The 15,033-nt window shown below is 34.2% G+C and overlaps 1 protein-coding gene across 3 annotated transcripts in view; it reads right to left on the bottom strand.

Moving 5' to 3' along the window:
• Positions 1-14,388, bottom strand: part of LOC134543236 (protein unc-50 homolog) — a 30,498-nt gene extending 16,110 nt beyond the window's left edge. Inside the window, exons 1-3 of one of the 3 annotated variants that reach the window (XM_063388150.1) lie at positions 14,065-14,388; positions 13,262-13,371; positions 4,715-4,866 (exon numbers count right to left, since the gene is read on the bottom strand). In XM_063388150.1, the coding sequence (XP_063244220.1) occupies positions 4,715-4,866; positions 13,262-13,362 (253 nt within the window). In that variant the 5' untranslated portion in view covers positions 13,363-13,371; positions 14,065-14,388. Of the gene's footprint in view, positions 1-4,714; positions 4,867-13,261; positions 13,372-13,750; positions 13,994-14,016 lie in introns of those variants that run through there. The other 2 variants (XM_063388142.1, XM_063388157.1) reach the window with 2 other exon arrangements.
• Positions 14,389-15,033: the final 645 nt, after the last annotated feature.

Below are 15,033 nucleotides of genomic sequence, written 5' to 3'. Positions count from 1 at the left end.
ACTGTTGTCAATGGTAGAGAACGAAATTCATACCTTTGGACTTCTGAAATTCCGACGAGTACTCAGTATTAGTCGACAGACTCGATTGTATTTAGTTAATTTCTTCACTCATAAAATATAATCTTATACGATTATCATTTCAAAAGGAAAAACACGGCCTTCGTATTTCTTTTTAATTATTTCCTTTTCGAGGATATCAATTCTTTCATTCATTTTTAAAACTCCTTCCTAAGCATAGAGTAATGTACATACAATATCACAATTCCAATACCATAGCACATACTTCAATATATCAAACAAACATGGCACTGAAAACTAAATATATATCGATTCACAAAACCAATGCAAAAAGTTCATCTGTAACAATGTTTCGTTACAATATAATTATTATATGTTATATTATATAATATGTATTATTTACCATTTGGCTGCAGTAATTATTACTTAAGAACAATAGTTTCAGTTGGCAGTTTTGAACTAATAACTTCAAACATTTTCAATGTGACTGTTGGTTAGCATGCTAGAAATGTAAAAAAACCATAACCTCAAAACTGTGTGCTATTGTGATGACTTTTGTTACTTTGTGGTGACAGTGTTTATGAAAGCCAGTTGAAATAAAAGTGTTAAAAATGGGAAGAAATAAAAGTAGTGTTTGGAAAGTGTACAACGAAAGAGGTGATAAAACTGTAGACTGCGAGTATTGTGGAAAACATTATAAATTTGCAAATGTCACAAAAATATCTGATCATATTGTCAAATGCTTTAAATGCCCAGTGGACTTAAAAAACAGTATTTTAAGAGTTGGGAAGATAACATCTCCAGTTATAAATGTCACAAACAATTTAGAGACTGCTTCTGTGCCTTCATCCATGCAATCAAACTCAGATGTAGGCCTAATTACTGCAACATTGCCAGCAACATCACATCTACACCTACCTGCTGTCAGTAGTAACAGTACAATACCTATTTGGAATGCTAAAGCTAAACAAAATCAACAGGCAATGGGAATGTTTTTGGACCGCATGACTAATGAAGAGAATGCACACTTGAATACGATGCTTGCAAAAGCTATATATGTTAGTGGGGTAGCCCTTTCATTAGTTGAACATCCCTTGTGGATAGATTTTTTCAAAGCCGTGAAACCAGCTTATAAACTTCCCACACAAAAGTCTCTGGTTATGACACATTTAGATGAACAGTATGTTGAAATGCAGACACTACTATCTGCCGAATTACAAAATGCAAAAAATCTAAATCTGCAATGAAAGTATCTTAAATTTTGTTTTGACTAAACCAGAACCAGTATTTGTTTATTTTATCTGCACAAAAGAAAACAGACACACAAGTGAATATCTTGAAAAATAAATTTCTTCTGTTATCGAAAAGTATGGGCCCGAAAAATTCCTTGCTGTAATATGCAAAAAGCTTTCACTTTAGTGCAACAAAAGTTTGATCACATAATTCCTTTACGATGTTTGGCCCATACCCTGCATTTGTTATGTAATGATATTCTGAAATGTAAGTCTGCTGGAACATTTATGGCAACTGTTGTTGACATAGTCAAAACAATAAAAAATACACAGGTTTTAAATGCTTTAATGGAAAAAATTAAATCAGAAAGGAATTGTAATGTAAGTTTGAAGTTGCTGTGTAAAACTCGCTGGGGGAGTTACCTTCAGTGCCTTGAAAGTCTTCTCGACTGTAAAGTTAGTCTTCAGATCTTATCAGTTCACGGAGAAGCAACAGCAACTCTTACAAAGGAAATGAAAACACGACTTCTTGATGAAGCTGTATTTTGGGTCAGGGTCGAAAAAATTAGCAATATTTTAAAACCAATAGTTTAATGGATTACTATACTAGAATCCAATGACTGTAACATTCACAAGGTTTACAAAGCATTCAGTGAAATTGAAAACAAGCTAGTTGACTTACTTCCACAATCCCCTTTATCAGCTTCAGAAGAGTCAAGTATTTTAGTGAAGTTAAAATTGAGGAAGGCTAACAGTATACGAACCATACATCATGCTGCTACCCTTTTGGATCCATCAACTCAAGGTCACTTTCTGACAAAAGAAGAGCAGGTAGATGGCATGAAATTCATCCACTCTCTTTGCATTAACATGAAAGCTGACGTGATGAATGTTATGAAAGTCTTAGCTAATTATCTGTCCAAGGAGGACTTGTGGGGTAAGAAATTCATAAGGATAAGTGTGGAAACAATGAATCCAGTAACATGGTGGCGGGATTATGTGGAACCACAGCGTTATCAGAAGTGGCTATTCAAATTTTAACAGCTCCAGTAACATCTGCAGCCACCGAGAGATCCTTCAGTACATTCTCATGGATTCATAGCAAGAAAAGGAATCGCCTCACAACTTCTAGGGCAGGTAAAATTACCTGCTTGTCCCACAACTGGAAGCTAATGCAAAAGCAGAACTCATCCCAGGGACAGCAAGATAACCAGAGGAAATATTCCAAAGATGTAAGCTTATCTGAAGTCCCAGCATGCTCTTCCTCTATGCAAGTAGTACATGCAGAGAATCGAAGGTACTGTCAGTTTTATTTGTTTAATTAATTTATTTATTTATTTTGTGACATGCCCATTAGACTGACTTTTTAATTAATTTTTTTTTTAGCTTCAAGCGAAAGTTAAGCAGTAGCAGTTCAAATGATGCAGACGAAACTGACTCCGAAGCATGTGAAGAAGTTACCTACGTTGAGTCAGATAACGAAATTTCTGAAGATGAATAAATTGCTTCGAACTATTATAGTGCACCATAATTTGACATTTCTGCAAGTTGCAAAGAAATTACTACCTATATTATAATCGTTTATCTCTGTAGTAGGTAGTTTTAGTAATTAGATAAAGATATTGGTCGAGATCGTAAATTCCAGAGTATTCCTCGTCTTTAGTCATTTAATACTGTGTAAAGGCCTATCAAGTGAAAATTAATTAAATATGCATAGTATTATGTGAAACTTTTTTTTCCCAAAATGGGAATTTTCCCAATATTTAGTTTCCCGGTAACAATCCCATCACTAGGTGGCACCCTAGGCATAACGTCTAACTTAATCCGAAACCACCCCCGGTGCAATAGCAGGGCTGTAAAAACCAATTTTACGCAATTGATAACATACAGTATTACTTCCCAAACCTACATTTACAGTTTTAATTTGCCTGTGTTGAGTAGTTATTATTGTTAGAAAAGAAGATAAAATAAATTATATAATTTTTTATACCTTATAGGTTTATTATTACTAAAAAAAATTAATATTAATATTTTCAAATAATCAAGAGAGACTTTCATTTCTTACAACTTAATCTTTAAAACAATAGTTGACATTATTATGTTCTGACAGACTACAGTCGAATGGAAACTGTACAATGTTTAGGATAAAACAACATTTACTATTAATTTGCTCTCACAGCTTGATAGAGACAACTATCAATAGAGAATATCTTCTGATTAAAGTATTATCAGTGGCGTGTATTCAATAGACACTAGGTAAGCAGTGCTTACCCTGTTGTTATGCTGATTGGCATAATGTAATAATTTTTGCTATCTGGTAATTTCATCTCGTGTGCCAATGCGATGTGATCACCGTAGCGGGCACGTCGGTTAGCGTGTCACCCGGTTGTCATGGTAACGTGAAAGCCGGGTGGACGAGGAGACCAGGCGGAGGGGGGGGGGAGGAATGATTCGCGTATCTTCGTAAGACTACTTCGGTAATGTTCGCTCAAGGCCCGCTGTACCCAGAGCAGCTGGCCTTAGCTGTGTGTGCGCGTGTCGGCAGGCAGAAGTTTCGTTGTGTCGTGCAACAAACAAATACTGGTAAAAAATTTATTTTTACAACTTATAAGGCAAGTTTTCATTGCGCAACAGTGTCAGTTTTAAGAACATTTTATTCTATTTTGGTGTTTACTGTTTTCGTTTTAAGTGCTAGCCAGTGAGAATGTAAACTTCATCTGCGACTGCCGTCCATGTGCCAACAAGGTAAGCTGTGAGTTCCGCAGCGTATGCTGTCCGGGATGGAGCAGGACTCTCAACCCGGCCCCAGCCGAGAACACAGCCACTGCGTTGTTTGCAATTTTTTGAGTACTGATTTTAATTCTTTTTTCTTTTGAAGATAAAAAAAAAGTGTTTGGCAGTGGGGAGACCGACTCCTGATTTAGACATAAAAACAACAGGAAAATCTTTTGTTAGACATTTTAATTGTAATTTATATTCGAAAAATGAGTGGTTAACAGGCTTCCCATTACTTGGAAAACTTTTTTGCTGGCCAAGTGCATTTTATACTTCTACCAGGAAAACTGCAAAAATAGCCCCATTTTGCACCTAGAAATCCAAATTTTTCCGGGGGAGGGCCCCCCACCTTAAGGTCGGGGATGGCCGAGACAGCTTACCCACACAATAACTCCACCACACGCCACTGAGTATTATTACTAATGATATTGAGTATCGAGAAAATGTGAATGTGCTGTCAATGCATCCCTATACACAAGAGCAACTTACATAGAATAGTTACAGAAAAAACTTACATAGAAACTAGCACCTTCATAACCACTTTCATAAAAAAATATTTTTGCTTGAAGCAGTTATTTTGTAAAATTCTAATTTCTTTTCCCTAACTTGACAAATATAAAACAAAAATTAATAAAAAAAACACTCCATACCAATGCATAAATTTAGTTCTTATTTGTTAGCGAACTTACGTTTTCGTGACTGAAATATCCTATAAACTTTCTGAGGTGAAGTGAAAAGATACCACATTTGCCAAAATGCAAATTCAAAGTCCATTTGCTGAAACTTGACAAGGCGTCGTAAATATTTGTAACGCTTTGCTGCTGCTGACATGCAATCCATTCTGTAAGCAATAACACAATATCCAACAAGCCTTTATGAATACATTCTCAAATATCTAGAAATATAATATTTAAAGTATGTACCAGAATAAAATCTACATCAATGAACATATTCTCAAATACATTAAATAATCTGAAACACTCCATATAAGAAATATACATACCTAAAAATTATGTGAAAGTAGCATTACTTGTATTGATAGTACTTATTTGCTTCACAATATAGACATTGTGGTTGAGAGGGCAATTATATATTTATTTAATAATTAAATGTATGAAATTTTTTAAAATTATTATTGTGTTGTAATTGTATTGTACAATTTTTGTACTATTGCTTGATTAGTCATCATCATCATCATCATCATCATAATAATAATAATAATAATAATATTCATCAACTGCTTCCAGCATGTGGCTGGGTCAGCAAAGTAAAATGCCTCCATCTTCCTCTGTCTTTCCACCAGTTTTCTCTCTCCAACACTCCTTTAACTATCTGTCTGCTCTTCCCACCTCCTCCTTGGTCTCCTCGTGGCCCTCTTTCTTTGACTTCAACTCCATCACTCTCCTAGGCAGCCCCTCTTTTCCCATGATCTCATTTAAGTCCTGTACTCCTGCTTGCTTATTGCAAATTTGATAAAAACATGGTATTAGTTTTTATTTTTATATTTAAATATAATTGTGTTTGAAGCCTTGGAAAAAAATATTGTGGTCCAGGTGCAATTCCCACGAGTCTGATTTTTTTGAGCATGGAAAACATGATAAGACGTCGTGAGCCAGTGGGTTTACTTACCCCACCAATGCATTACGTCGATGCTACATTCTCACCTCATCCCCCCTCATTGCCAGTGACCCTGATGTCCATGAGAATGAGCCCTGATATGAAATAATAGGTAAACTACTTGAACACACCATACAAACAGAATTACCACTAGGCTTCAAAGACAATTATATTTAAACATAAAAAACTAATGCTATGATGTTACCAAAATTTCACTAATCAAGCAGGAGTACAGGAAAAAAGAGGCTGCCTAGGAAAATGATGGAGTTGAAGTAGACATAAAGAGGTCCCAGATGAAGTCCAAGGAGGAGGTGGGAAGAGCAGGTAGTTGAAAGAGTGCAGGAGAGAAGAGAAGATTAGAATGAGGGATGAGGAATGGTGGAGTTGCAGAGAAAGATGGATGCATTTTACTTTGCTGGCCTGGCCGCAGGCTGGCGTTAATGAATGATAATGATAAGCAATCAAGAAATAGCACAAAAATTTTATTTGGATAACATTATTGGCAGGTAATAAAATTCTTCAAATAATGTTTAGCCATTTTACTAAGTCATCAGGAATAATTAGAAGAACTCTGAAATATATCTTTCCGAATTTAATTTTTTTTTGTTAGAAGCTGCGACTCTGCAAAATCAACACATCTTACAGCAGAGTTCAAACAGTCTGTGAAGATATCCCGCAGTCAACGCAAGTCCTGACGTGCCACGTGTAACCTGGGGGTCAAATTCAAAAAATTACACCGGCCTTACTCTTGGTAGGAAATAAAATAGGGGAAATGTATAATCCCATGGAAGTAGGCCAATGATAACAAATTGTATTGCTGAAAGAAGGAATAAATAGTGTGTCATATTGGCAACAGCAAAATTCAAAGTAGCACCATGGAAAAAAAAAAAAATGGATAGTATGACTTTTGGAGTGAACATGGAACAATTAATAAGCAGATCGAAAATTTTAATGAATTGAATAAATAAGTACACAATAACTGATAAGTAGGTATTGGAGAATTTATTATATTGAATTAATATAACAGTGCAGTGTATAGAAAGAATGTGTTTGTTTATTTGTAGTAAACAGGAAAATTCATGTTTCATGATATAGAAAAAGTGAAATGGAGAAATGGCAATTTTTTTTTGGATGTTTGTGATTTGTAGTTGTTTATTATGAGCATTTATTTTGATGTGTTTGATGAGAGGTGTGTTGTATTTCTTTTCCAATGTTAGGTATAATAGTTTACTTGGTTAGGTGAATCATAAAATTGTGTGTGTGTGTGTGTGCGCATGTGTGTGTGTGTGTGTATATGTATATTTTCTGACATACCCGCTTTGTTTTTATCACTTAAAAAATTACAAAATTAACCTATAGGAAAACGAGCCCTTTTTACATTACCCACTAAATTTTATGATTCACCTAACCAAGTAAACTATTTTACCTAACACTTAACATTGCAAAAGAAACATAGATATGTTTGCATACTGAAGTATGTGTATAAAATGACAATGTGGAAGTGATTTATATGAAGGAAGTTGTGTCTACCAAAGAACAACTTTTGAAAGTAGACAATTTAACCATATTTGTGGTGAATATCACTGTGTATATTTGTGTGTGTATATATACCTATATATGTATATATGTGTATATATATATATATACACACACACATATACACACACATATACATATATATATATACACACATACATATATACACATACATACACACACACATTCACATTGTGATACGGTAAGTATATTGAAGTCATCAACAAGGCTAAGCTTAAGTAATTATGAGCTCTACATTCTTACAGTAAAAGCACGGGAATGGGCGTTTTGGATTGGGAAGATTTGCACGCTTGGTTAGCGAAAGATATTGTTGTAGAGATAGGTAGTAAAATAAATGTACAAAAAATATTCCTGGTATTGTGTTCTACAATTAAATTATAAAATGTGGTAGTGAAAAAAAATAAATAACAAAACAGGCAGAATTGCAGAATTGTAGTAGGTATATAATATACTGTATTCAATGTATTTTTGCTATCGTGTTCTATACTTGAATAGGTAGGCAACCATTCCTTTGTTACAGGCAGGGCATGTTCGTTTTCTTTTTTCTTTCAATTTAACAACTCAATTAATCAACCATTAATTAATCAACTATGTTTTATTGTGGTTACATAAACTTTAGACTTGGTCAATCATTCTAATTGAAAACTATGATCATTTGATTATTTTTTAATTAATACTTTGTAACAGAGAGGACACAATTGAGAACTAGTAAAAGTAACCTATAGTTTAAAGGAAAATTTCTGTGATTAATGGATGATTGAGCTGTAATTTATTCCTTGGATAAATTTATTATAAGTATTTCAAAATTTTCCACAAAAACTTACAGTGATATTCACTATTTAATTGATAGATTGAGAAAAAGTGTTATGTTACAGGTCGGACATTACGGACAGGACTGTTAGATTAAAGAATAATACTCTAGAATAAAGCAGCACGTTCCGTACGGAAGGGAAGTCATAAAAGTTGAGTGTGAAAACCACACTGTAAAAAAAAAATTTGAACAAAATTTCCAGAAATATGTCATTTCCACCTCTTGCGCGTCGTTTGCTTGAATCATGAATAGTAACATTAAAATCCGGCGCTGGAAAAGCAATGAAACTTGACATAAAAAATGGTTCTCACCATGTATTCGGTTGTCACAAAAACTGCCGAAAACTGCCGTGCAGAATACTGGGGAAAAAAAAAACCATGACGAAAATTTTGTGACATTGATGAAAGAGTCTAGGATTATGGAAGCTATTGAAAAGGCTCTTGATCCTATGGTGATGAAAGATGATAGACTCGTACTTAACAAAACTACAAATCAGGTTGTGCGATATATGAGTATGGTAGCCAATTTTTCAGGTTGAAAACGGATAAACTTTACTAAAAGAGGTTCTTATCAAGCTCGTTTGTATGGGATGCTGGACTGGCCCATGTCAGTGGTCCAAGCTGGCACTTCAGCCCATGGAAAAACAAATTTGATCAAAGCCCAGGAAAGTACTTCCAAACAGTTTTAAAAAATAGAGAGAAACGCCGTTCAGTTTGCGGTTTCCAGTATGAAGATGGCCCTCCAAATAAAAATAAACGACCAAACAACACTCCTGGTCCTGATTTGGAGTATGGTCCAAGTGCTGAAGACATTGTGTGTCCTGACGACGTGTTAAGTCCTGAAGAACTTGATACAAAGATGAAGTTTATCCCCGAAAACCTGAACCGGGATGCAACAACATTACAACATATGCATGAGTTGGAAAGAAGTACTGTTGGTCAACACGAGTTCACTAAATGGAGAGATGCTCCTATGAACAGACTTACAGCATCTAATTTCGGTTCTGTGGTAAAAAGAACACACACATTCTGCCACTGTCTAATAAAATCAATTTTGTATCACAGGGAGATAAATTCCAAGGCCGTATAGTTTGGACGAGTCAACGAAAATGTGGCTAAGAATATGTATTCCAAACTAAAAAATGTAAAAATCGAAGATTGTGGCTTTTTTGTACATCCACGCTTTTCATTTCTCAGAATATCTCCAGATGTACTAGTGGCAGACGATGGTTTTCTGGAAGTTAAATGCTTATTTTCAGCTGGAGACGATAAATTAAAGGACTATGTTTCAAAAACAAAAAAAAATTATGTATATCGAAGAAAAACTTGGGCGATTTGCATCTAAAGAAAACCCACTTTTTTTTTTAATACCAGTTTCAAGGTCATCCTGGCGTCTGCAGTAGAAAATATCACGACTTTGTAGTTTATACAAAAAATGATTTCCATGTTGAAAGAATTTTGTTCGACAAAGAAATTAGGGAAAAATTCATGCTTTCAAAGCTACAACAATTATTTGCGGAGTGCTTACTTCCAGAGATAGCAGATCCATTAATTACACAAAGACTAAAGCCGCGAGAGCCTAACTTTGTAAAAGAAGCTCAAGAATCACTAAAGAAAAACATAAAACAGATTACTTCAGTTATGGTTTCCTAAGTGTTATGCATTTGTTCTTCTGTTTTTGACACAGTCCTAATATAACAGTGTTGATAATATTATGATCATATTTGGATCGTAAAAGCAATACAATTTTTTTTTAAGAATTTGTGTTATCGAACACATATTTCATGTTTATTTGTAAATAAAATTTGAACTTATAAATTTATATAGAAAACTTTTAATAAAATAATAGTATGTGTATCGTAGCAGTCAAAGTGCTCGAAAGACAATAATTTCTTTGTTCAAAAATTATATGTCAACATGTTAATTTCAATATTTAATGTTGTTATGCTAAATTCTATGTAATTAATATATTTATTTAAATAGTACAGATTTTGTATAACATTTTTAATGATATCTTTCAACTGTGTCATAAATGTACATACATATAAACTATCTTTGTAAATAAACTCTCTATAACAGTGGTTCCCAAACTTTTTCAGCTGGCGACCCACCTTTCCTTACAGGAATACCTCCACAGTCTATCGGTCCATGGTGGAGTAAAAAAAATTATTTGTATCGTACCTATCCCTTCTTTATGTATGTATAATTTACCATAAAATATTGCAAATATAGGCCTACATATATATGCTTTTTTTTAAAGATACCAATTGATTATTCATAAACAATTTGTGATATGATTTGAAAATGGTTGGCAAAAGATAAGCACTTTGTAGCAAAACAGTTCTTTATTTAACAATAGATATGTGTTTGAACACAATTAGATTTGTTTCGATTTTTTTTTATATTTTCTGATGGTTTATTCGATGGTTTCTGATGGTTTTATGTTCGAGTCGCGACCCACCTGTAACCATTCCGCGACCCACTAGGGAGTCGCGACCCACCGTTTGGGAACCGCTGCTCTATAAAATTACACAAAAAAATTCTGGTTAGAGTATCATTGTTTATTACAGCATTAAATTTTGTGTAGTGTTTGTTCCTGTACATTTCAGGAAGTATTTAAGACATTACTTAATTAAAGTATTTAGTATTAAGTCAAAGGTTTTTTTTAATTAGAGTTATAAAACTGGGAATTATTTTTTAATTGTTTTCTGTTTATGCTAGAAATTAGACTACAAAATCATACCCAGGCCGAGATTTTCCATCAGAATCTCTCGCTATAAGCCACTCTTCAAATAGTAACTAAATCACAAATAAATAAATAAATTGTTGCAGCGAAGATAATGTAGTTGACAACTGTTTTAATTGAAAATGTTTGTAAAATAGCATAGGCACAAACAACGCGCACAGCATGTGAATGCCATGGATCCTGGCGGAGCTGGTGTCTGGCTGTGAGGAAACATATCGGGTGGCAGGGAGGCAGATAACCGGGGCACTGCGACAGCGGCCAGCGCGCAACTGACGTCTTGGCAACCCCGCGCGCGGAGTAAGCCCCGCCCCAGCCGAGCGCTGCACATACTCGACACCCGCGCGCTCTACCGGATAACGTCTGACAGGACTGGCTCTATTGTATCCCGTTAAACAAACAGTGCACAAAAGAAGAACAACAGTAGACAGTTTCCCTACAATACGTCAGCTGATAATAATGTGTTTTATTTGAGTTACAGCACTCTACACTTGCACTTCAGAAAATTACTTCTGATCAATTACCTGATGCCAAAATCAAAGTCATAAAAAATTGAAATATATGTCAATTTAATTTAAAATCGGTAAATATGTATTGTACGGATTAGCGCCAAAAAAAATCGTACAAATATGAAATAACTTTCATTATGTGCTATCTTACGTCCTCTTTTCAGAACCGCCTGCGGAGATAAAAAATTCCAATTACTTTTGGAGATATTGAATTTTTTAATATTCATTTTTTGGTGATTTTTTTAAAAAAAACTTTTAAAAATCCGAAAATACCTTTATTCTGTGCTCTTTAACTTCCTCTTTTCATTAAACCCGGCGGAGATCAGAAATTCCCAATACTTTAGGAGATATAGAATTTTTTAATTTTCATGATGTGCACTGATGCGGCGTTCAGGGGAAGCCTACGATTCACACATCTTTCTGGACATACCGGAATACTCACGTTGGCAAGTCTTCTTTTCTTAAAATTAGCAAGAAGTAATTAAAAATACTTTAAAACACTGTGGATGGTTGGTTATATTAGGTAAGTATAGCTACATTAAAAAAACTGTAAAATCATTTTATGGTTGCTTAGCAAATAACTTTTTAATATGTAGCTATCCAGCGCTAGGAAACCGTTTACATGATTTCACAGTATTTTTAATGTAGCTATCCTAACCAAATCAACCATCCACAATGTTTTGAAGTATTTATAATGTAGCTAACATAACCTAATTGACCATTAGTTTTCATGAATTGCATATTTATTTACAATAAACAAAAAAAAAACCGAAGATGCACGATCGGGCGTTTGCCTCTCGTCTGTTGAAAGAAGGCTTGCCAACGTGAGTATTCGGGTATGTCCAGAAGGAGGAGTGAATTGTAGGCTTCCCGCGTTTTCACCTTTGTTGCTTGTTTACAAGTATGATTTTTTTTTTTCGCGACGTAGTTGAACGACTACATCACGTAAAAAGAAAATTATGTGAGTTCCTACTGTTCATCCTTTTTCCCGGTTTGTTAGGTCAGGTCAGCTACATTATAAATACTTTAAAACTAAACAACCATTAAAATTAATTTTTATTATTTTTAATGTCCGTTCAGTTTCAAAGTATTTATACTGTAGCTGACCTGACCTAATCTACCTTTGTCCCGTTTTGTTAGGTCAGGTCAGTTACATTATAAATACTTAAAACTATACAAGTAAAATTAATTGATATTATTTTTAATTTCCGTTTATTTTGAAGTATTTATCATGTAACTAACCTTACCTAATGGAAAATTTCTGTTATTTAGGCATTCACGCACACACGGCAAAATATAAAATGGCGTCTGTTGAATGATTACATAGGGCTTGTATTGCAAAATAAGAACGGCGATATCTCCAAAAGTAATTGGAATTTTTAATCTCCGCAGGCAGTTTTGAAAAGAGGACGTAAGATAGCACATAATGAAAGTTATTTCATATTTGTACAAATTTTTTTGGCGCTAATCCATACAATACATATTTACCTTAAAATCATTTCAGATTTCATCCTTTTGCACTTTTCTCTACTACAACAATTATTTAAATAACATTTAATACATTTTTTGAAAATGACTTTAAGGTTGACTTCAGCTGTAGGGCCGAGGTATAACACAATACTGTGGGAAATATTAATCTGCTACCATGTCTTATACTAGAGTAGGTAGGACTGAAGTATAGAACATGATACTATGTGAAATATTACTTTAGTGTCGATTCCTATATTATAATAGGTAGGGCTGAAGTATAGAATACAATACCCGAAAGTTAGTTTGAATTGCTGTATGTGCAAAACAAGCATGTGATTGTTTCCCACCCAAAACCCCATTTTCCAGCGCTTGTCCCATAAGAATGTAGGGGTGGTAATGACGTGAGCGCCATGTTGGTGAAGTCATCACTATTGTTATGGTATTGGGATCTAGACTACTCCCTAACCTGGCACTACATTTATGGACTGCACCCCCAGTGTGCTTCACAATGAGCTAACTTCTATGCTGACCTGTACGACACTGGCACTGGAAGAGGTGAGCCGGCTCTGATAATGCTGCTCTGCGACACACTGCGGCTAGGAGCTGGAGAGCTTTGGTGCTTAGAATTCATACTCGCAACCTGTAAATAAGAAACCTTCATTGGCAAGCAATATATTTACAAGACTAGAAAACGTTGGTTTCTAAAAATGACTACTTTTTTCCCCCTTTTTTCAAATCGTAAACCACCACCACTCACCTTCCTAAAGTGTAAACAAACCAATTGTGGAGGGAACATTTCTATTCAATATTTCATTTCTAGTTCTTAATAATTAATAACAGGTAGAAATAAGGGTGATTATAATTTGCAGCAAGAGATGGGTGAGTTTTCTATGGTCAATCACATGAAGGTTTAAAATAAAAATGGCAGTAAAAATAGCCTTTGTTCAAAAATGTACTTCAATAAATATTTATCAAGCATTAGCAGTACCCAAAGGTAACAACTATTAACGTCAATTTACCTTTAGAAGACTATGAATTTTATTTAGATTTCACTACATTCAAGCGACCAAATGTCTAAACAAATTTATTTTTTCCACCTTGCAATTTTTTCCGAACATATAATTTCTTTAGTATGTCCGAGAAATTTGTTCACGCTTTACTTTATGCAACATTTGTAGAACCACATAAAACATTTCCTCGATAGTCATGTATAGGTTTCGTTTATTTTATGCAACTAAAAATTCAGAAACACTTAACCTAGAAAACAAAATATTGTGCATACTACCTTCTCTTACGATCATTTCTAACATTCCATCAAAAAGATAAACATCACCTGCTCATTGTAATAAAACCGATCATATTTTACGCTATGATAAAAATTACACAAATACGATTTTACGCGATATACATCACAAAATCACAAATAAAACGACAATACAACTAAAGTCAAAAGTATACGTCAAGCAAAGCGTCAAGTAAAAAGTCCTGTAGAGTGAATATTTAGGCTACAGTAAAATTAGTAACAGAAAGACGCCTTCTTGGTTTCAACGTTTCAGTACTTAAAGTGCAACGAAAGTGTAAACACTTGATATTTAAGATTTTGCTACGTTAAAACACTAGAGCTGTAGCAAACCGTATGTATTCGTTACTGAGTAACGGGTGCGGCATCTAGTAACGAGTAACGAAACGTTACACACGAATGCATTTCGTTACTCGCATCTTTCGTATGTTTCACGCATGCGCGCGCGTATTCATTACAAAGAACGATGTTTGTTTATTAATAAAAGTATGATTTGGAAATTCGTCGTCCAAGTTTTTTACTGTTTATTAAAGGTATTGTGTGTGTAGACAAAGTTTTAGATTCGAACAGAAACAACGTAAGAAAGTATTTTTTACAAATTATAAATATGTATGTTTTTGTTTTTTATAATCGCGTATTTTCACGTTTTATGTTCTTATCTTAAAATATATATTATAATAAAGCCGCTCTAATGAGAGTTAATTGTTTCTTGGTTAACAAAAGCTGTTAATTATCAAATATTTTTAATTGTTTACATTCGATTTATTTTTATTTACGCGACGTCATACTGTACGCGTACGAAATACGACTCGATTCGATGCTGTTACATAACATAGCATGTGCCATGTCATGCGGTATCAGAAGTAACGAGTAACGATACGAAAGTAACGAGTACTAATTGTTATAGTAACGAATACATACGGGTACACATTTTTTCGTTACTTTTACACCTCTATAAAACACAGAATAACTAATTTTAAAGACGGTCTGCTACAAATACCT

This window comes from Bacillus rossius, chromosome 1, assembly GCF_032445375.1.
Source record: "Bacillus rossius redtenbacheri isolate Brsri chromosome 1, Brsri_v3, whole genome shotgun sequence".
Lineage (NCBI taxonomy): Eukaryota > Metazoa > Arthropoda > Insecta > Phasmatodea > Bacillidae > Bacillus > Bacillus rossius.
This window is presented reverse-complemented; position numbering and strand designations above follow the sequence as displayed.